General features: G+C 40.0%; 1 protein-coding gene across 1 annotated transcript in view; it reads right to left on the bottom strand.

Moving 5' to 3' along the window:
• Positions 1-1,731: 1,731 nt before the first annotated feature.
• Positions 1,732-23,222, bottom strand: part of LOC124721496 (guanine nucleotide-binding protein G(i) subunit alpha) — a 37,887-nt gene continuing 16,396 nt past the window's right edge. Inside the window, exons 6-7 of the mRNA XM_047246507.1 lie at positions 21,035-21,243; positions 1,732-3,687 (exon numbers count right to left, since the gene is read on the bottom strand). Coding sequence (XP_047102463.1) covers positions 21,053-21,243 — 191 coding nt within the window. The 3' untranslated portion in view covers positions 1,732-3,687; positions 21,035-21,052. The remainder of the gene's footprint in view (positions 3,688-21,034; positions 21,244-23,222) is intronic.

Raw genomic sequence — 23,222 nt, forward strand, 5'->3', positions numbered from 1 at the left:
TTTAGTGTTTCCACAGTACCTAAAGAGAACAGAAAAAATTTCCTGGCAACATATTCTGCATTTGGACCACCACCCTCCCCAACTGTAATCCCACAGTACGAGAAAACACATTAAGTTTCACGATTTGCTTCAGTTTTTCAAGAATGGATAATGCACTACATTTTACTCGCAATGAAAACCACTGAGAATATTAAGTAATTCTGAGATACCACAGTTAAGAGAGAAGCAGTATACGTGGCTTACTCCCATCACTACTCCTCAGCTATCTCAAAAATTCCATTTGCACATTTAAATAACTGACCGCCTCAAACATTTATCACAAATTAACCATCCACAATCTAGTGGTTCTTATAAAAATTTCATATTTATTGCTTACTGATATAGAAAATCTTTGCTGGAGGGTCCCTTCCTCTTCTATAGACTCTTTACAGCTACATGATGTGGTGCAATTGGCTTCGGTGTTTAAGGCACTAATAGACTAACTTAATAAAATTTCAAAAAATACCTAACCAATCAAGCTCATGAAACTATGCCAGGTAAGCTGGTCACTGGTGCACTTTCTGCGCACGACATCACAAGTCGGCAGTTATGAAGATACGTAGTTACCACCCAGCTCAGTAATTGCCATTAATGTTTACTCTTGAAAGGTACTGTTCCTCAATTGTCACAACTAAGGAAAAATCGTGGGCAGTAAAGAGATTTAAACTGAATTCAATGCATGACAGATGCTGAGCACTGTCCTAGAGAAGTAGACCACTAAATGACGAATCTTAGTTTAAAATGTACTGGAATACGATTGCTGGGCACAGAGAAATTTCGGCTGACTGAGGGAACATTCATTCACAGATATCCTACACATACCAGTCTGCAAACTCCTGCTACTTCTACAGATAAAGTAATTTCCGGAATTTCCTGCCCGATTAAAACTGTTTGCTGGGGTGGGACTCGAACATGGAACCTTTGCCTTTCATGATACTGTACAGACTGAGCTATCCAAGCACAACTCACGACCTTCTCTCACAGCCCTATCTTCTTCCTTCAAACTTCACAGATGTTCTCCTGCATACCTTATATGACTAGTGCTCCTGGTACAAAGGATATTGCAGAAACATGGATTAGCCAAAGCCTGAGGATTGTTCCCACAATAAATTTTCACTCTGCAGTGGTTAGGGCATGTCCTGTGTAATGCTTGGCTAGCTCAGTCAGTAGAGCACTTGGCTCAACCATGTCTCCACAATATTCTTTCTTCCAGAACTGCTAGTCCCACAAAATACGAAGACTTCTATGAAGTTTGGAAGGCAGGAAATCAGGTACTGGCAGAAGTAGGGCAGTGGGGGTGGGTCATGATTTGTGATTACTTAGCTCAGTTGGTACAGCACTTGCCCAAGAAAGGCAAAGATCTTAGGTTTGAGTTCTTGTCCGTACAGTTTTAGTCTGCCGGAAAGTTTCATATCTGTCCAAACTCTAGTGCAGAGTGAAAATTCACTCTAGGAACATTGCTTTTAATAAAACATCATCAGTAATGGACACCTGTTGCACTACTTTTCTTTCCATGCTAATAAAATAAAACTAGCCCATAAAACAGCAATATAAAAATTAATCTTGCCATATCTTGGTGCTGCACCACTGTGGGAAATAAAAGATTTCAAGACTTTGAAATTCAAACAGCAGTTGTAAACACAAAAATTCTAATACTAATGGAGAAGACAGGATGCAGGTAACCAGTAAAAGTCTACATAAATAATACTTTATTACAGAAATTCTGTAGTTTTATATCGGTACAACTTTTGCTCCTTACAATTCTTTATCAGCCAAATACAAAAGACTACGAGGATTTGTATGCAGTTTACATAAGATCAAAATGCACCATACACCTCTGTAATTTATGACGCATAACACGAAGTGTGATATGCCATAAAGACAGATTCACGATTGTTCTGTATGTACACATTATACAAAAAGAGTACTTTACAATGCTATAAAAAGCTAAGGCCCAATGATTATGAAACCTTTTACTGGAAGAGTTTTGTATTTGCAAATAAAAAAATCTGAAATAAAAACCTGGACCGTAATTTCAAAAAAAGGCCTAACCTCTCAGCATTGCGCTTTCCTAATTTAAGAGGATCTGGGGAAATATGAAATTTCTGAACAGCTGCATCACAGCTCAAAAGCAAATTACACACAATGTTGTTATAAACATTTTTCATGGAAGTTCTGGCAGTAGCCAATTTTAAATTCAAGGTTAATTTAAAAAATATTTGAGTAAAAAATTTAGCAAATACTACTCATTTTAAAAATATGCCCAATTTGTTTATAGAAAATAACAGGTAACAAAGGCAAGTCATTAAGCCTAGAGTAAGAAAATAAGTTATATGGGAGAAAGATCTTAAGTTAAAAATATTAGTATAAAAATTGTTATAGCCTGAGACGCAGTCATATAAACAAAAAATTCTCATAACAAAAAAAAAATGCAATTATCATGGGCAAGTGGACTCAGCCAACAGTCATCATCTGTGTTTGTAAGCACCATGCATTCACTTATTTCACAAATGTCTAGTTTCCATAACCTTTACTAATACCATTCCTCTTGAAAAATGAACAACCATAGCTACTCATAACACATCAGATTTTAATATTGTATTTGTTACCAGATCTGGATAATAAGTGCCTATATCTGTCAAAGATTCCACTGTTCTTACAGAGCTTTGACTACAACATATTCTGAGCACATAAAACCTCCATCATTAAAATTTCATACCGTAACAAATATTACAAACCTAAATCTTTTAAAAAATAACCAATATCAATCTACACATTTACCAAAAAATAAACATGTAATGTGCATTTAAGAAGTGCAGAATAAAACTAAATACACAGTCCAACAGCAATAAGATCTTTGTTTCTTTCTCATATCTGACCTCTTAAGTTTATACAAAATGGTGCCAAAATACAAACAAAAACACACACACACACACACACACACACACACACACACACAGAGTAAATTGATATGTCTGACAAATTTTGCGAAACAGAGTTTCTGTTAATGTACATTAACAACATATATGTGAAAGTCATTCCAAAACTGACTACATTTTTGAGATACATGAAAATATTTCTGGAAAAAGTTACATTATACATGAGATTCAGAGCAAAACAGCTCTCAGACATCATATGCAGCTATCACAGCTGGTTTCTTCATAAAACACCCAAGTATACATTTTTGACACCTATGTATGATAAAAGCGTATTTCTCACAGTAAAATAAATGCAGAAAATACTTCACAGTTATACAATCATGTCATAAATTCACCTTCAAGGCAAAAAATAAAGTTTATGAAAATACACTCTGTCAATACATCTCATCTTTTGGGTGAACATTTCAGTACAACCCATTTAACTAACTTCAAGTAACTCACTAGAATGTTACATGTAAATAAATGCACTGACAATACTGATTCTTTTTCCAACAAATGAATCAGCAATGTCATTTCTGTCACTTACAAACTATTATGCAGCTGCTTTGAGGAAACTTAAAAGTGTATACACACAAAGTTGTAAGCAGATAGAACTTAACTGTTACATCATCATGTCTTGGATGTTCTGATTGTATATGTAACCTCATATTAAGCATGTGAAGAAAATTGTGCAAAGTATCCAGCAGAGGTTGGGCAATGATGTTCCTACCTGCAATCAAAGAGAAATAAGTTATCATTAATTAGTGCCTGCTACACACTAGACCAAAACAAAATCTACAAAGTTAAAAAAACTTGACATTAAAACAGCAGCAGCATGACGGTTAAAAATTACATAAATAATGAACCATTTCTTCGTTAAGAGTGTCAGAATAAGCATAACATTAATCTACAGCAGACTTACTTTACTGCTGTTCACTGTGACCTTGTACCAAAATCTCACATTAACCACATATTTTTTACCAGTTGTAAAATGTTAGTCTCGTATTTTAACATTTTACTGTTGCATCAGAACTCCAAATATAAATAACTGAGAAGCTTTCAGACAAATCCTTCAAAATTAACACATGCATACGTGCATACACATCCGCTCATCCAACACTCATGGATGACTACATTGTGCTAGCACTGTAACTGAGAATATAGCGAACTTTCACATGTGGATGTCATTGCAAAATACTTCATGAGTGTGACAGGAAGCTGACAGAGAAGTCCAAAATCAGTATTTTTAGCTCATTGACAATTCTCTTTTGAATGAATATAGCCTACAGGCTGAATTAAATTATCTTTTTCTTTTCTTTTTCTTTTTGATGAAATTCTATGCTTGAAAGAGATTTTGGCATAAAAATGGTAATGAACTGTCAACTGATTTTAAAGGTATTTTAAGAAGGAGCAGAACCATAGAAAATTACCGTTTGGCACCTAGGTATAAAAGGCAATACAACTTGCATATTTGTAATTTTTCCTTTAAGAATGGTCCCTTCCTGAATGATTAAAGCACTCAGTAGTAAAGCCACACTATAAAAAGGGAAGAATGGATAATTTCGACAATTTTAGACCTATTTCTATGCCACTGGTGTTTCCTAAAATTATTGAAAAGGCTGTGTATGTAAGGATAATTTATCATTTATTTCACATCATTTTCTTTGAAATTCACAGTTTTAGAAGTGGTTTAACAACTGAAAGTGCTATATTCTCTTTTCTCTCTGAGGTACTGGATGGATTAAACAAAAGGTTTCAAATGCTAGGTATGTTTTTTGATTTAATAAGGCGTTTGATTGTGTTTATCGGAAAATATTGCTCCAGAAGTTTGACCATTATGGAATACGGGGAGTAGCTCACAATTGATTCACCTTTTACTTCAACAACAAACAGCAAAAAGTCATTATCCACAGTGTTGAGAATGGCTATGGTGTGGGGTCTGGGTGGGGCACAGTCAAATGGGGAGTGCCCCAGAGCTCAGAGCTGAGGCCACTGCTATTCCTTATTTATATAAACGATATGCCCTCTAGTATTACAGGCAATTCTAATATACTTCTGTTTGCTGATGACACTAGCTTTGTAGTAAAGGATGTTATCTGAAATGTTGGCACTGTTTCAAATAGTGTAGTTCATGACCTAAGTTCATAGTCTGTAGACAGTAAAGCTAATGCTAAATCATAGTAAGACTCAGTTTCTACAGTTTATAACACACAGTTCAACAAAACCTGACATTTTAATTTCACAGAATGGGCATATGATTAGTGAAACTGAACAGTTCAAATTTCTAGGTGTTCAGATAGAGAGTAAAATATGTGGAAAGCCAACATTTAGGATCTTGTTTAAAGACTAAATGCTGCCATTTTTACTACTCAAACGGTACCTGAAGTAAGTGATAGTTCGACACGAAAAGTAGTCTACTCTGCTTATTTTCATTTGCTTATGACGTATGGTATTCCCATTCTCAAAGAATATTTTTGGCTCAGAAACGGGCGATTTGAGCAGTAAGTTGTGTAAGCTAGCAAAACTCTTATCCAGCCCTGTACATTAGTCTGCGTATTCTGAAATTGCCCCCCCCCCCCCCGTCTCTCTCTCTCTCTCTCTCTCTCTCTCTCTCTCTCTCTCTCTCTCTCTCTCTCTCTCTCTCTCTCTCTCTATAACAACTTATTCCCAAGAATTAGCAGGTTTCATTATGTTAATACCAGGCAGGTATCCAAACTGCATTTGGATTGCACTTCCTTGACTCTTGTGCAGAAAGGTGTGCAGTATACTACGCAACCATTTTCAATCAGCTACCACAAGAATTCGAAGATCTTAGCAGTAATCCATGTGCTTTTAAATCAAAACTGAAGAGTTTCCTCTTGGGTGGCTCCTATTCTGTCAAGGAGTTCCTTGAAAAATTAGGCTGATTCCTGTGTTATATTGTTGATTGTGTTTACATAAACTTATGGCTTGTCTTTCTTGGGTTTATGAACATTTTATTTTATCTGTTATTACTTTTATGTTGTGATTTCATGCACTGAAATGTTCCATTACCTTGGAGATTTGCTCTTCACTTTGGTTCTACAAAACTAAATGTGTAAAATAAAAAGAAATAAAAAATGTTAATTTCACACTCAGTCAGTAACAGGGATACATGTGTAAAATAGGACATACTGCAAGATATCAGCAGAGACTGGTTTACGTAAGAAATTAAGTAATTCTCAGTCACATCAAACAATAAACCTGTAAGTTGTGTCGGAGAGAGAGTCATAAATTTCTGGATTAGTTTTCTTTCTGGTCCAGGGTGATATCTGAGTGACAAGCTCCTAGTTCGTAACAGATTCTTGGGGGTGGTGGGAAGATTAGGGGTGTGCGAGAATATGGCATGGGAAATATGCCTGAGGAGTGAACTTAGATGGTCTGTGAAGGACTTCATGAGACCTTCAGCATATTGGGCAAGGGGTTCTTGCCACTGCAGATACATCATCCAAGGGAGGTCAGGTTGTACGGTGGGATTTTTTGTGTGGAAGGAGTTGCAGCCGTCAATGCAACTATTGTTGGTGGTTAGTGGGTTTAATGTGGATAGAAATGTACATGGAGTCATCAGAAAGGTGGAAGTTTACACCAGGAAGGTGGCACACTGGGTTGAGGAGGATCAGGTGAAACTGATGGGTGAGAAGGTGTTGAGGCTGTGAAATAATGAGGATTAGGATGATTTGGCCCTGAGTCCTGATCATGAAGACAACATCAATGAACCTGAACCAGACTTGAGGTCGGTAACTGCCTTTTGATGAGTATTTTGCAATATTACAACTCTCTGAAACAGGCACATTACTATCACCATTCCAAACATATTATCTCCACCCACTGTACCAAGGAAAATGAAGCACTGCATTCAAGTTCTAGATGTTCAGAGCCTACTTTTATGTTGTTATAATTTTAAATTTCCCATCATTTACACTTAATGAAACAACATTAATGGTGAGAAGCAAAATGTGCAACTGATACATAATTACACAGGCATGGCATTGGTTTTCAGTCAGTATTTACCGTATTTATCTGCTAATATGATGACCTTGAATATAAGACAACCTCTTTTTTTTTAAGATGCTTCTTCAGAAAAATTTATTTTTAACGTATCTTAAGTAACCAAAATTACAAACTTTTGTTGACATAAGGTATCTGCTCAAAAAATTGACACTACATCTCCTCTAAACTTACACCATTCGTTGACTTTCTACAGTTTGATAATACATGGAGAAATAAAATTTTTAAAAAGAAATCATTTAAATTAATTTCTATCTTCATTGCCCTTTTTGAAACTTCCTGGCAGATTAAAACTGTGTGCCGGGCTGAGACTCGAACTTGGGACCTTTGCCTTTCGCGGGCAAGTGCTCTACCAACTGAGCTACCCAAGCACGACTCACGCCCCGCCCTCACAGCTTTACTTCTGCCAGTACCTCATCTCCTACCTTCCAAACTTCACAGAAGCTCTCCTGCGAACCTTGCAGAACTAGCACTCCCGAAAGGACAGCTTCTGTAAAGTTTGGAAGATAGGAGACGAGGTACTGGCAGAAGTAAAGCTGTAAGGACAGGGCGTGAGTGATGCTTGGTTAGCTCAGTTGGTAGAGCATTTACCCGCGAAAGGCAAAGATCCCAAGTTCGAGGCTCGGTCTGGCACACAGTTTTAATCTGCCAGGAAGTTTCATATCAGCACACACTCCGCTGCAGAGTGAAAATGTCATTCTATTGCCTTTTTTGTTTACTTAGCCTGTCATTGTGGTACCACTGTTTCCAATAATAAATTGAGGCACTATAACACTGTCGTACTTCCAGAGGCATTGTATGCATCTGAAACAACACAAATAGGTGGGCAAACTAAAATCAAAGAAACACAGAAACAAGAAAGGAAAACTGTCAAGAAAATTTTTGACCCAATACAAGAGCAAGGAATCTGGAAGAAGAGACCAACATCACAATTATATAAATACAAAGACAAGATTACAGATACAATAAGGAAAAGAAGAATGCAGTTCTACGGACAAATTCACAGGATGAATGAAAACAGAATTTCAAAGTGAATTCTGAAAGTCATCAAGTCAGGCAGGGGAAAAACAAAATGGATAAAAGAAGTTGAAGAGGACCTCAGACAAGCACACATAACAGTAAACTATGCAGAAAATATAACTGAATTCAGGAACATCATCAAAAAACATAAATTTGACACCACAACACAGAACAGACAAGGATGCAAATGGACAACAGAGCGAAAGAAACAACGCAGTGAACACATGAAGAACATTTGGGCTCAGAAAAAACATAAACAATCACCATAAAGGAATTCAAGTTCAAATGCTCTCTTTAAATGGGAATAATTGAAAATAATAATAATAATCCCTACAAGACAGTTGTGAGACTTATGCCTTCGTTGTCACAAATATTTGGCCATTTCTTCTGAATATGTTGCTATTTCTTTTTTTTCTTGTAATACATCCTTTATTTCCTATTCTGTCACACCCTCCAATCCACTCTCCTATGTTATCATCGTTGAGCAATGCAAAAACTCACCATCTCCACTGCCCAGGTATCACAGTCTTACTCTGCACAACTGCTGCCTCTCCTTCCCACATTCGTAACTCATACACCTGATGTGTTCCTCGGAGCTGTCAGCCGCCCTTCTCCAACTCTAACGATCCTCATATTTTCTCACCTAATCAACACCACTCGACACGTGGGCAACAATGCCTGTCCGCATCAAGCAGCTCTTGTGGGAAATTTTTGTCACATATGAAGACACCCACCACATAGAGTAGGCAGAGACGACTCCGAATCTTCCCTCACTTAAACATGTCACAGATGTGCTGCAGACACACATTAAATCCAACAACCACCACAAAAGACTTCCTCAAAATACCACCAACTACCGTTAACAGGAAGAATTTTCACAACTGCTCTTGAACCACCTCATACAGAACACATCATTGCCAAGTATGCAACAGATAAATATAAACAAATCGACCAATAAAACATCAATTTCATTGTCGTGATATTTTTAGATTTTGCCACTTTGTCATAAATTTGCACCTTTCATTTGTTAACTATTCCAGTTACAGTAAAAATCCATATTGACAAACTAGCTTTAAAGAAATAATCACTTTTATTAGTCTATCTCGGAGAAACTACCACAAGAAAGATATTACCAAGATATTAGTGGATTCCCATTTTATAAACAGTTTTGTTTTGAAGAATATGAAAATCTGCAAATCATTTCAAGTTTGATTAAAATCTCAGTATGTGAGTTTGATGCTGCTCCTTACATTGTCTAACAGATTACACTGATTTGCATATACAGCAGGCAGCAATAATTCACAACTGAGCCTTTCAGTTCACAGATTACAGTTTCTTGGTCAATAATTTCAATCTACACTACAGTAAATTCACTAACAAAACATTCTCAAATAATATCAACACATGAAACAGCAGCATTTTCATGATCATGAGGATGGAACGACTCGTGCTTCTAGCCAAGTGACTCACTTAGCTTGATATGAAAGCTAATGGATGTGATGGTCAGCAAGATTTTTATACAGTGAGTGCATCATGAAACCTAATAAACAGGGGTGGACGTTTCAATTTAAATAATGCTTGAGCCTGGCACTCAAATTATTAAAATACATAGTAAACTACTGCAATAATAATTTGACACAGTGCTGAAAGATCTAACTGGAAACAAGGCTTTGGGAGTAGACATTCAATCAGAACTACTGATACCCTTGGCAGCGCCAGCCACGACAAAATTATTCCATCTGGTGCGCAAGACACATGAGACAAGCGAAATACCCTGAAACTTCAAGAAGAATGTAATAGCTGCAATTTTAAAAAAGCAGGTGCTGACAGGTGTGAAAATTACCAAACTATCAAATTAATAAGTCAGGGTTGCAAAATACAAACACAAATTCTTTACAGAAGAATGGAAAAACTGGTAGAAGCTGACCTCAGGGAAGACCAGTTTGGATTTCAGTGAAATTTAAGAACACACAAAGCAATATTGACCCTACGACTTATTTTCGAAAATAGGTTATGGAAAGACAACTCTATGTTTCTAGCATTTGTAGACTTACAGAAAGCTTTTGATTATGTTGAATGGAATACTCTTTGAAATTCTGAAGATAGCAGGGGGTAAAATACAGGAAGTGAAAGGCTATTTACAGCTTGTACAGAAACCAGATGGCAGTTACAAGAGCTGAGGGGGGCATAAAAATGAAACAGTGGTTGAGAAGGGAGTGAGACATGGTTGTAGACTATCCCTGATATTTTATATTCTGAACATTGAGCAAGCAGTAAAGGAAACCAAAGAAACATTTGGAGTAGGAATTAAAGTTCAGGGAGATGAAATAAAAACTTTGAGGTTTGCCCATAACATTGTAATTCTTTCACAAATAGACAAAGGACTTGGAGGAGCAAGTAAACAGAATGGACAATGTCTTGAAAGCAGGATATAAGATGAACATCATCATAAGCAATACAAGGATAATGGAATTTAGTTGAATTAAATCAGATGATGCTGAGAGAATTGGATAAGGAAATGAGACACTTAAAGCAGTAGATGAGTTTTGCTATTTGGGCAGCAAAATAAGTGATGATGCCTGAAGTAGAGAGGATATAAAATGTAGACTAGCACTGGAAAGAAAAGTGTTTCCAAGGACAAGAAATTGCTAACATCAAATATAGATTTAAGTGCTAGAAGTCTTTTTTGAAGGTATTTGTCTGTAGTGTAGCCAAATATAGAAGTGAAACATGGATGACAAACAGTTTAGACAAGGAGCTTTTGGAATGTGGTGCTACAGTAGAATGCTGAATATTAGATGGGTTGATCATGTAACCATTGAGGAGGTACTGACCAGAACAGATGGGAAAAGAAATTCGTGCCACAACCTGACTTGAAGGAGGGATCAATTGATAGGAAAAATTCTGAGACATCAAGGGATCACGAATTTAGTATTGGAGGGAAATGTGAAGCATAAAATCGTAGAGGGAGGCTAAAAGATGCATGCAGTAAGAAGATTCAGAATGATGTAAGTTACAAAGCACTCTGAGTATCAGTGTGTATACTCTGAAAAACAAAAGAGCATCGAAGGGCACAGTGAAGGTTGGGACTCAAAACTCAGCTACAAACAGTGTCATGAGACCAACAGCAGCTCACAGTCTGGTTAGAATCCAGGCAGAAAGTACACTTAATCGCAAAACTTGTAGTACCTGAAGATGAAGGCTGGGTTGGTCATAGAAATATTAAGCAGAAATGGACACAACTCCGCTGAATACTTGGAAGCTCACTATTAATCAATCACGCCATGAAAACCTGAGAGATTACAGCAGCTTGCTCTAGATGTAGAAAAACTGTAAGTTAAAGCAGATGGATAGGAAAAACAAATTCTGTACTGTTCAAATACAGTACTAGTGGTGTGCTGCTTCACACAGTCATGTCAAATATCCAGGCTTAACATCACAAAATGATATGAAATAGAATGAGCATGTATAGTCGTTAATATGGAAAGGAAATGCTCAACGTGTATGTTACTAGATTTTTTACTGGTAGGTTCAATCAACATGCGAGTATTATGGAGATGTTTTGTGAAGTCAAGTGGGATTCTCTAGTGGAAAGACATCTTTTTCATCAAACAATACTGAGAAAATTTAGAGAAACTTCATTTGTGGACGACAGTACAACAAATCGACTGCCACCAACATAATTTTTGCAGAAGCACCATGAAGGCAAGATGTAATTTTTCCCTTGCTTTATTTGCGAGTAGAACAGGAAAGGAAATAGCTAATAGTTGTACAAGGTATCCTCCACCTCTCTCCATACAGTGGCACACACACACAGTCTCTGGCTGCCTGGGCCAGACTACAAGCAACTGCGCATGTTGGGAGAAGCAGTCTGGGTGGTGGAGGTAAGGAGGAGGCTGGGGAGGGGAGGCGGGGAGAGCCATAAGTAATCCTGATCTAATAGAGAGCGTCATGACGGATATGGGATTAGTGAATACGAGGTCATTGTAGCGAGGCTCAAAACCATATCAACCAAAATCACTAAAAACAAACAAAAATGTATCTATTTAAAACAGCAGAAAAAATTCGCTTGATGCCTTCCTAAGAGAGTCTCCATTCCTTCCAAGCTAATTACATAAGTGTAGACCAGATATGGCTCAAATCCAAAGATACAGTATCGACAGCATTAGATAGATTCATACCGCGTAAGTTAATAAGAGACGGGACTGATCCACCATAGTACACAAAACATGTCAGAACACTGTTGCAGAAGCAACAAAAAATGCATGCCAAATTCAGAAGAACACAAAATCCCCAAGACTGGCTAAGTTTCACGGAAGCTCGAAATTTAGTGCGGATGTCATGCGAGATGCTTTTAATAGTTTCCACAATGAAATATTGGCTCAAAATAAGGTATAAAACCCAAATAGATTCTGGTCGTATGTAAAGTACACCAGTGGCAAGTCAATACCGTCACTGTGCGATAGCAATGGAAATGTTACCGATGATGGTGCCACTAAAGCGGAGTTACTAAATACAGATTTTCGTAACTCCTTCACAAAAGAAGACGAAGTAAATATTCCAGAATTCGAAACCAGAATAGCTGTTAGCATGAGTGACATAAAAGTAGATATCTTAGGTGTTGCGAAACAACTCAAATCACTTAAGAAAGGCAAGTCTTCCAGTCCTCACGGTATACCAATCAGGTTCCTTTCAGAGTATGCAGACACAATAGCACCTTTCTTAGCAATCATATACAACTGCTCACTTGACAAAAAGTCTATTCCTAAAAACTGGAAAGTAGCACAGGTCACACCAATACTCAAGAAAGGAAATAGGAGTAACCCATTGAATTACAGGCCCATATCACTGACCTCAATTTGCAGTAGGATTTTGGAGCAAACACTATGAATCACCTTGAAGAATGTGACTTATTGATACATAACCAATACAGATTCAGAAAATATCGTTCTTCTGCAACACAGTTAGCTCTTTATTCCCATGAAGTAATGAGTGCTGTCGAGAAGGGATCTCAGATCGATTCCACATTCCTAGATTTCCAGAAGGCTTTTGATACCGTTCCTCACAAGTGACTATTATTCAAATTGCGTACATATGGAGTATTGTCTCAGTTGTGTCGGGATTCGTGATTTCCTCTCAGAGAGGTCACAGTTCGTAGTGACAGACAGTAAATCATCGAGTAGAACAGAAGTGATATCTGGCATTCTGCAAGGTAGTGTCTAGGCCCTCTGCTGTTCCTGATTGACATAAATGATCTAGGTGATAATCTGAGCAACCCCCTTAGATTGTTTGCAGATGACGCTGTAATTTACTTTCTAGTAAAATCATCAGACGATCAATTCCAATTACAAAATTATCCAGAGAGAATTTCTATATGGTGCGAAAAGTGGCAATTGGCACTAAACAAAGAAAAGTGCGACGTCATCCACATTGGTACTAAAAGAAATCCGATAAATTTTGGGTATGCGATAAATTGCAAAAATCTATGGGCTGTCAATTTGACAAATACCTAGGAATTACAATTACGAGCAACTTAAATTGGAAAGACCACATACATAATATTGTGGGGAAGGTGAAACTAAGATGGCATTTTGTTGACAGTACACTTAGAAGATGCAACAAACGCACTAAAGAGACAGCATACATTACACTTGTCCGTCCACTGCTGGAATATTGCTGTGGGGTGTGGGATCCTTACCAGATAGAATTGACAGAGGACATCGAAAAAGTGCAAAGAAGGGCAGCTTGTTTCGTGTTATCGTGCAATAGGGGTGAGAGTGTAACTGATATGATACGCGAGGTGGGGTGGCAGTCACTGAAACAAAGGCAGTTTTTTCTTTGTTGTGGTGCATGGTACCCACCGCCACGCACCGTATGGTGGATTGCGGAGTATGTATGTAGATGCTGATGTATCTATTTACGAAATTTCAATCACCAACTTTCTCTTCTGAATGTGAAAATATTTTGTTGACACCCACCTACATAGGGAGAAATGATCGTCATAATAAAATAAGAGAAATCAGAGCTCGAATGGAAAGATTTAGGTGTTTCTTTTTCCCCGCGCACCATTCGAGATTGGAATGGTAGAGAAGTAGTATGAAAATGGTTCGATGAACCCTCTGCCAGGGACTTAAGTGTGGATTGCAGAGTAACCATGTAGATGTAGATGTAGCATGGTACTGGTGAGGTACGGTAAGTGCTGTTTGTGGGTGCATAAAGGAAGGAGATGGAGAGAGGGTAGGGCAGCTAGGTGTAGTCCAGAGATTAGACAGAGGCAGGAGGGGGCAGAGAGTGGCTGGTTGGTTGGTTGGTTGATTGATTGGGGTTGAAGGGACCAAACAGCAACGTCATCAGTCCCTTGTTTCAAATGTGGTCCATTCAGATAGTTTGACAGCTCAGAAAAGTCAGAACGATAAAAGGTAAAAGGCTAAAAAACTTAAAAGTGCAGTCGTGTCATCAATGGTAAAAACAAAATGAGGTAAATCAGCAAGAGAGCTACCCCAGGGCTTATGCCAGAGGCAGGAAATATCCCACCTCTGAAGCAGTAGAGGCAAGACCACCTGCAACTTAAAAGTGTTCAACCGCTAGAATGTAGTAGTGTGTATGGGAAAAGGATACTAACCAATTCTAAAAAGTGATGGAAACAGAGTAAAAGGGGAAGAAAAAGAGGATCTTCGCCAGAGAGGGGAGTCAGGAATCTCCAAACACAGCTTACAGTGGGAGATACCCCAACACTCACCGTCCTGCCCCAACACCAGAGATTAAAAACCTTAAAACTGAGAATAAAAACCACTTTCCCAGAGGAAACTGAGAACCAGCTTGACAATACGGGAATCGTCAGCCAACATTAAAGGTAAAGTGTGGGGAAGTCTGTACTTAGTATGCAGAACGAAAAGAAGGGAGCATTCCACCAAAATGTGGGCTACTGACTGGAAGGCTCCACAACCACAAAGTGGGGGTGGCTCATTACGCAAAAGAAAACCATGGGTCAGCCTGGTATGGCTGATGCAGAGATGACACAGTGTGGTCGAGTCCTTTCGGGAGAGGCGAAAGGAAGAACGCCACGGGCCTGGTGTCACCTGAATCGCACGAAGTTTATTGGACAGGGAAGTAGCCTCCCAAGAGTTGGCTCATGATTGTGCGAAGTGGGATTTGATATGAAGCCGTAAATCCGCTGCAGGAGGGGTTACAGAAAACGGGGAGGGGGGGGGGGGGGGGGTAGTGACTGCTCCCCCAGCCCACGATCAGCAAGCTCATTATCTGGGATACCCACACGGCCAGGGACCCAAAGGAAGTCAACGGAACAAGAAGCACGGTGAAGAACAGCAACATGGTCACGGATGGCCGAGATCATGGGATGATGTGAAAAACACCTGTCAATAGCCAGATGGCCATTCATTGAGTATGTACGTAACAAAACACGCTTGTGTTGGGACTGTTGAATAAAGGTAAGGGCCTGGGAAATTGCCATCAATTCTGCAGTAAACACCCCACATGCAGCAGATGATTTTCCATTCCAACAGAGGACGTGAAGGCATAACCCCCTTGTGGGGGGGGGGGGGGGGGGGGGCTGGGAGTGGTTTCTGAGAAGAAACAGATGGAAGTAAAAAGACTGGGGGTGGGCTAGAGGAATAGAAGGCTGTGGAGCTGGAACAGGCAAGGTGATACGTAGGTGAAGGACAATGATTAATGAAGGTTGAGGCCAAGAGGGTAATAGGAACATAGGATATATTGCAGGGTGAGTTCCCACCTGTACAATTCGCAAAAGCTCATGTTGGTAGGAAGGATTCAGATGGCACTGGTTGTGAAGCAGTCATAAAAATGAAGAATGCTGTGTTGGGCAGCATGCTTAGCGTGCACAGCAACTGGATGCATCAGCTGCAAACACACTTCTTGGGTTTGCTGCTGGACCATATTGTGTAAATCCCACAATGTTTCATTGATGCAATGGCTCGACATCTTCATGTGATGGTAGTTGCTGTTGTCTCTTTTGCAAGATACGACTGATGGTAATCACATGGTGGCGTCTAAGTTTCCCAGGCCAGGAGCAAGCAATAGGCATATGCAGGAAGATGCTCGTAGTGGGAGGACAGTGGCGCTCCTAGTGGCCCCTGCTGGGAGCCGCAGACAATCCTTCCGTGCATAGGCTGTGACCGATAACTATACTGCCAGATGCTCCTGTGGTTAAAAGCTTAATTAAATCACAGCAGTGTGTTGTGTCAAGTTTTGTCTTCCCTGTTTTCATTTAATGGCAGACAGTGCTGGATTCCAGGCGGTGTTTAATTGAAAACCTGCGTCCCTGTTGATACGATTGTCCAGATATGTATGGCATCCTTAACAACACAGGCTGAGAAAGATGACACTGGGGATAAAACTGCAGTCTTTTCGTGAAACATGCGATGCCCCATGTCCAGGTAATACTCAGCTACCACTGATTTATCAGGTTGCTCCAGGCGTGTATGACAGTGGTGTTCAATGCAATGTTGTTGCATGGTTTGGCATGTCTGCCCAATATACGATTTTCCACACTGGCATGGTATCTCATATGCATCAAGTTTCCTAAGGCCAAGGTTGTCTTTGACCCAGCACAATAAATTCTTCAATTTTTCTGGTGGCTGAAAAACACACTTGATGTCATGCCTATTGAGGATTCTCTCTCTTCTTAAAGACAGGCCACCAAAATAGGGCGAGAACACTTTTGCAATGGGTGCTTCCACACATCTTCATTTACATTCCAGCTTTAAATTTGCTTGAAACAGAATGCATGGTGCATCCGTCTATTGTAAGAGCCATACTGTTGGAATACTGTTCTTAGGTGTTGTAGCTCACCAGGTAGACTGTCGGCATCTGAGACCACACGTGCTCTATGCACCAAAGAGAGCAAGACATTACTGCATTGTGCGGGGTGATGAACACTTGTGGCCTGCAAATATAACTCCATGTGAGCTGGTTTGCGATGGACACTATGTCCCAGTGTAACATTGGCTTTTCTTCTGACCATGACATCCAGGAATGGTAAAATGCCATCCATTGCGAACTGTATATTCAGATGGAGCCAGCTCAGATGCTAGGGAAACACAGGCAAAGTCTCTATTCCGTGGGGCCTCACGACGCAACACACTGCTGAGATTTAATTCAGCTTTTAGCAGCAGGAGCGTCCGGCAGCACAATCATTACCTGCAGTGCACACACACTCTGTTAGACAAACACCTTCAGCCTATGAACTGCAACCTGCCCTCCTGTATAAAAGATACCAACCATTTCCACCACCAACTCTCCATAGTTACTGTCCCTTAACCACATGGTGCCCTGCTTGTCAGTACTGACGCCAAATCCATTAACACTAACATCCCTAAGGCACATGGTCTAGTCACTTTTGAACACTGCCTTTCCCAATGCCCTACGTATTCCAAATCAACAAACTCGTTCCTCGTCATAATGACCAACTACGTCCTAACCTAAAATTCCTTCTCCTTTGCAGGCATTAGGTACAAACAAACCCAGGGTACGGCAATAGGCACCCACATGGCACCATCCTAAGCCAACTTTTTATGGGCCATCTAGAGGAGTCCCTTCCTAACCATGCAGAATACCAAACCCCCACCTGGTACGGATTTACTGATGACATCATCATGATCTGGACTGACAGTGAGGATGCCTTATCCACATTCCTCCAGAACCTCAACACCTTCTCCCCCATTCACTTCACATTGTTCTCCTCGACATAACAAGCCACCTTCCTCAATGTTGACTTACATCAGTACCTCTGTCCATATCAAACCTAGCAACCACCAGTAACACCGCCACTTTGACAGTTGGCACCCATACCAAGAAGTCCCTTCAATACAGCCTAGCCACAAATGGCCGTTGCATCTGCAGGGACAAGCAGTCCCTCTTGAAATACACTGAGGCATTCACGGACTGTAGTTACCCTCCCAACCTTGTACAAAAAACAGATCTCCCACGCCAGATCCCTCCCGTCATCCACCACCTCCCAAAGCCCCACCACCTGGCCGCAGGGGATCATTCCCCTTGTGACTCAGTACCACCCAGGACTGGAGAAATTAAATCACATTCTTCACCTGGGATTCAACTACCTCTTGTCGTGTCCTTAAAGGGGAATGTCTAACTCACTATCCTCCCCACTCCTCCCACAATAGTATTCCCCCCCATCCACCAAACTTACACAATATCCTTGATCATCTGCACACAAGTCCTGCTCCTAACCCTTTGCCTCATATCCCTGAAACAGATCTAGAAGCAAGACACGTCCCGTACATCCTCCCACCACCACCTACTCCAGCCCGGTTACAGACATCACCTATCTGATCAAAGGCAGGGCTACCTGTGAAGCAAAGTCATGTGATCTACAAGCTAAGCTGTAACCACTGTGCTTCGTTCTATGTGGGTATGACAACCAACAAGCTGGCTGTTTGCATGAATGGCCACCGACAAACTGTGGCCAAGGAACAGCTTGACCACCAAGTTGGTGTGCAAGCTGCCCAATACAATGGTCATTTTAATGACTGCTTCACAGCTGATGCCATCTGGGTCCTTCCTACCAACACCAGCTTTCCTGAACTGAGCAAGTGGGAACTCTACCTGCAATATATCCTATCTTCCTGTAAATCTCCTGGATTCAGTCTTCATTAATCATTGTCCTTCAACCACCTATAACTTTCCCTGTTCACACTCCACAGCCTTCTACTCCACAAGCATGCCGACAGTATCTATACTTCTCTCCTTTTCCACTCCCTCCGCTCACTGTCTAACCTTCTGACTGCATATAGCTGCCTCACCCGCTCTCTACCTTTTCTCTGTGTGCTCCCACAAACAGTACTTTACTGTCCCCCACCCTGCCCCAGCCTTCTCCTTAGCCCCACCACCCAGATTGCTTCTCCCATGAGAGAGAGAGAGAGAGAGAGAGAGAGAGAGAGAGAGAGAGAGAGAGAGAGAGAGAGAGAGAGTGCTGCTGTGGCGGTGGTGGTGGTGGTGGTATGTATGTGTGTGTGTGTGTGTGTGTGTGTGTGTATGACCTATTTCAGAAGAAGGCTTTCTGGGCGAAAGCTTACACATTTAGTATTTTGTTGTGACTGATTTAACATCTCCGCTATATGGTGAGTAGCAACCTATCCTTTTCTACATCGACACGGATACTCTGCAAAACACACTTAAGTGCCTGGCATATGGTTCATTAAACCACCTTCACCATAATTCTCTATTATTCCAACCTTGAACAGCATGTGGAAAAATCTAAAACCTATATCTTACCATGGGAGCTCTGATTTCCTTTATTTTATTATTACGAGTGTTTCTCCCTATGTAGGTCAGCGTCAAAAAAATATTTTCGCATTTGGTGGAGAATGTTGGTGATTGAAATTTTGTGAGATTCCGCCGTAACAAACAAGTGCCTTTGTTTTAATTATGTCCACCCCAAATCCTGTATCATGCCAGAGGCACTATCACTGTTACAGTGACTGTGGTCTAATATGGTGTACCATGCAGCCACAATTACAGCATGCATGGTTTCTTTGTAGAGGGTGGTACTGTTCCTTACACGTCATGCCCTAATTGAGAATTTGCCAACATGTTGTTTACTCACGGAGAGGCAAATAACAGACGGCGGATAGCAACGTTGCATCAGGAGACCCATCCCTGCCGACAACAATGTCTGAGACAATGTTTTGCCATTTGTCTAAGAAAGGGTCATTTCACGAAGCACGAAATCGTGAAGGACATAAGAGAAATGTTCGGACACCAGACTTGAAGAAAAATACAATTAACACTTTGGAAGGCAATTGGCCCACCCGTACAGGGTAAGCCAGACGACCCTGTGGAACATTCTACATGACAACTGTCACTACCCCCATCACTTACAGTGTGTGCAGGGCTTATTAGCAATAGACTTTCCACATCGGGAGCAGTTTTGTCACTGTTTTCTTCACCAAGCAACCAAGTTCTGGAATTTGTGTCATCCAGCTTATATGCATACGAGGCCACTATTACGGAAGTGGTGTCTTCAACTTTCATTACAGCCATCTGTAGGATAGTATGTAGAACCCCATGGTATGCTGACAGCAAATAATCAGCATCATTGCAGTCGTCATGTGTGGGCTAGGATAACTGGTGACCATATTTTGGGACGCGTCTCCTTCCACATCACCTAACAGGCCGGAACTATCAGTGTTCCTTGTGGGCGGCTCTGCCTACCCTGCTGGAAGAACTGCCATCGATGATTTGAAGTGTTACGTGGCTGCTACATGATGGTGCTCCAGCCCACTTCACCATGAACGCGTGGACACAGTTGCATGGCCTGCTCGTTTACAGGATCTCAAGCCATGCAATTTCTGGTTATGGGCCCCTCTCAAAAGTACTGTGTATGCAGATCCCATTCCAAATAAGGAGATACTGGAGCAGTGTATTCATGCTGCCTTTGACACTGTTTGAATGGAGCCTGGCTGATGTAAACACATTAAACAGAACATGCTATGGAACATACACTCATGATGAGGCACACACAAACCATTTCCAACAAATATTTAACTGTGGCTTCATGGTACAGTGTGCGTATTAGACAGCAGTTTCTGTAACAATGTATGATTGAATAAATGGTCTCTAGCATGGAAACCATTCATTTCAGACATACATTCATTAGACCTTTTTTGTTCCATATCCTCTCATCGATCAATCCCTAGAGAGAGAGAGAGAGAGAGAGAGAGAGAGAGAGAGAGAGAGAGAGAGAGAGAGAGTGTGTGTGTGTGTGTGTGTGTGTGTGTGTGTGTGTGTGTGTGTGTGTGTGTGTGTGTGTGTGGGTGGGGGGGGGGGGAGGGGGGGGACAGTGTAAATATTTTAACTATAATAATTTATTTTCATTTCAACCCAATACTTTCGACCTGATGTACAAAATTGCGAGAGCAGTTGATTATTAAATTCTACATTAGTATAGAACAGGCTCAAATTTTATATATGTGTGTATGACTTAAGATATTTCAGACTGTAAAGGGTAATATATTATTTCCAAATATTCTTACCTTATCAAAAAAGATGAGCTAGAACAAACCACAATCCTTGAGATTGTTTTTAATGATGACATCAGTAACAGCATCAAAAACAAATTGTATATTATTTGTATCAGTAGCGCAAGTAAAATGTGTATAGATTTCTTTCTGGTCTTTCCTTTTATTCAGATTTTCAAATTTCATCTGAATGTATGCTGCTGCTTCTTCATATGTATTAGAACCTGAAAAAAGATATATATGTTAATAACATTCCTGCCATGGTTTCGCACGGGTAGCACATAAGTGTCTATGACCAGATGACTTGTCTGGAGTAGTAGTAATTTTGTATGGAGTTGCGATTAAAATTCAGAGAACATTAGGTAAACTAATATCACTTGCATATAACTGCAACAATTTAAGCAGTTCAGGAAAGTTCTCAGGAGGCACAACGTTACCTATTCCATATTTAATTGGCACTTGGAATGACATCTCAAGGCAACAATGGGAGCTGTTAGTTACTGCAAGACCAGTTTCACCCGACTGCAGTGCCAGTTTGGCTTGAGTTATGGCCACTTGCCTGCCACCTAACTGCAGTGCTACTACAGCATGGTTGGTTTGACCACGTTGGAGTGAGCTGCAACCAGTTGTCAGCCACCAGAGTCCAGCACCTGCCTGGCACAAGCTACAATTTCTGAGTCACCTTTTCACACATTTCCCTTCACACCTCAAACATTAACTCTCGACCAAAAAGTCTGTTCTTATCAGCTTAATATCTGATATATCATGCATTGCAGGTCATTAGCAAGTTGGCAGCAGATTGTGCCAACACCCCGGTAGAGGCAGCTCATGCCGGCCTGGCACTGCAGTCGGACAGCTTATACCTATCTTTTGTGCCCAGAAATCTTCCTCATTAGTGTTATTCATTATTGAAAACTGTATCAAAATCCCTACAGTAGTTCCCAAGAGAAGCATTCACATACAGACAGACAAAAATGCAGTGGGAGGGACTTTCATTTATATATGTATAGATTCAAAGTCAAACAATTTTATAACAAATGCTGCAAACACAAATCCAAAATCCAACGAATGACAAAAGGTGCTATTTCACAGCTGCTATCAGGCATTGTGTTGCAACTATGTAGGAAACCATTCATGACTGAATTCCAGTTTCATAATTCCGTGTGAACACTTTGGAGACTGGCCACTTAGAAGAATATCAGGCCTAGGAGACTGGCCATTTATGCCGTTATTTAAAACGTTACTCACACATATGTAACTGATGTATCTTCAAGAGCAATACATACTAAAAAATGACCTAGCTTCACGATTCATTTTTCATATTTATTTTCGTTCTTTGAACGATTACAAATTTTAAAATAATGATGACAAAGTATAATCATCCTCCCAAGAAAACAATGCGAAGTGAGTTTTTGAGCTATTTCTTCCCCTTGAGCTTCCAAAATTTCTTGCTTAATCAACAAACATGACGTATTTGTAGCAGAATTACAGCAAGATGGGAAACCTAACAAGTAGATGCACAAAATTTCATCAATGTAATCAAATTGTTTCAGTAATTTGTGACCGCAGCTGTTATGTTCGTTCATATTTCTTTTGAAATAATTTAGAAATTGACAATAGAAGGCACCACCCATCACGGGACAGGTAGTTTTTAGAGTGACAGATGGCTGGCACCAAATTGAGAAAATCGTGGCCCACCCTATACTCGGGTGTAATCTTTTTAACACAATATTATGACCCAAGCTATGCTCAGGCTTAGTCTCTGAAATATTAATGGTATGTTTTTTTATTTATTTTTTCACTCCAGTACTCAGTTTGCCATTATATTGTATGTATGTGATTAGGACTATCTTTGCACTGTTGAAAGATAATACATCCATTTCTCACTTTACTGTAATGTTTTAGCATTCTGAGATTTCCGTACTCTCAACTATGAACACTTTCATGAGAATTATTTGCATATTCTTCCTTGGAAAGTTTCCTATCACAATATGGGAACCACCTGGATAGTAACAAAATTATCAAAACTTTTTGTGAGGTTCGTAAACTTAAAGACTGTCCAGATTTGGACAGGGTAACTATTTTAAATAGCAAGGCTCCTGATAATGTTTTTAACAATAGCGAACTACTGCCCAAATAGTCACCTAAACATTACAAACTGCTAATACTGTAATATTAACAATGAATAAGGAAGAGTTAAGTT

This window comes from Schistocerca piceifrons, chromosome X, assembly GCF_021461385.2.
Source record: "Schistocerca piceifrons isolate TAMUIC-IGC-003096 chromosome X, iqSchPice1.1, whole genome shotgun sequence".
Lineage (NCBI taxonomy): Eukaryota > Metazoa > Arthropoda > Insecta > Orthoptera > Acrididae > Schistocerca > Schistocerca piceifrons.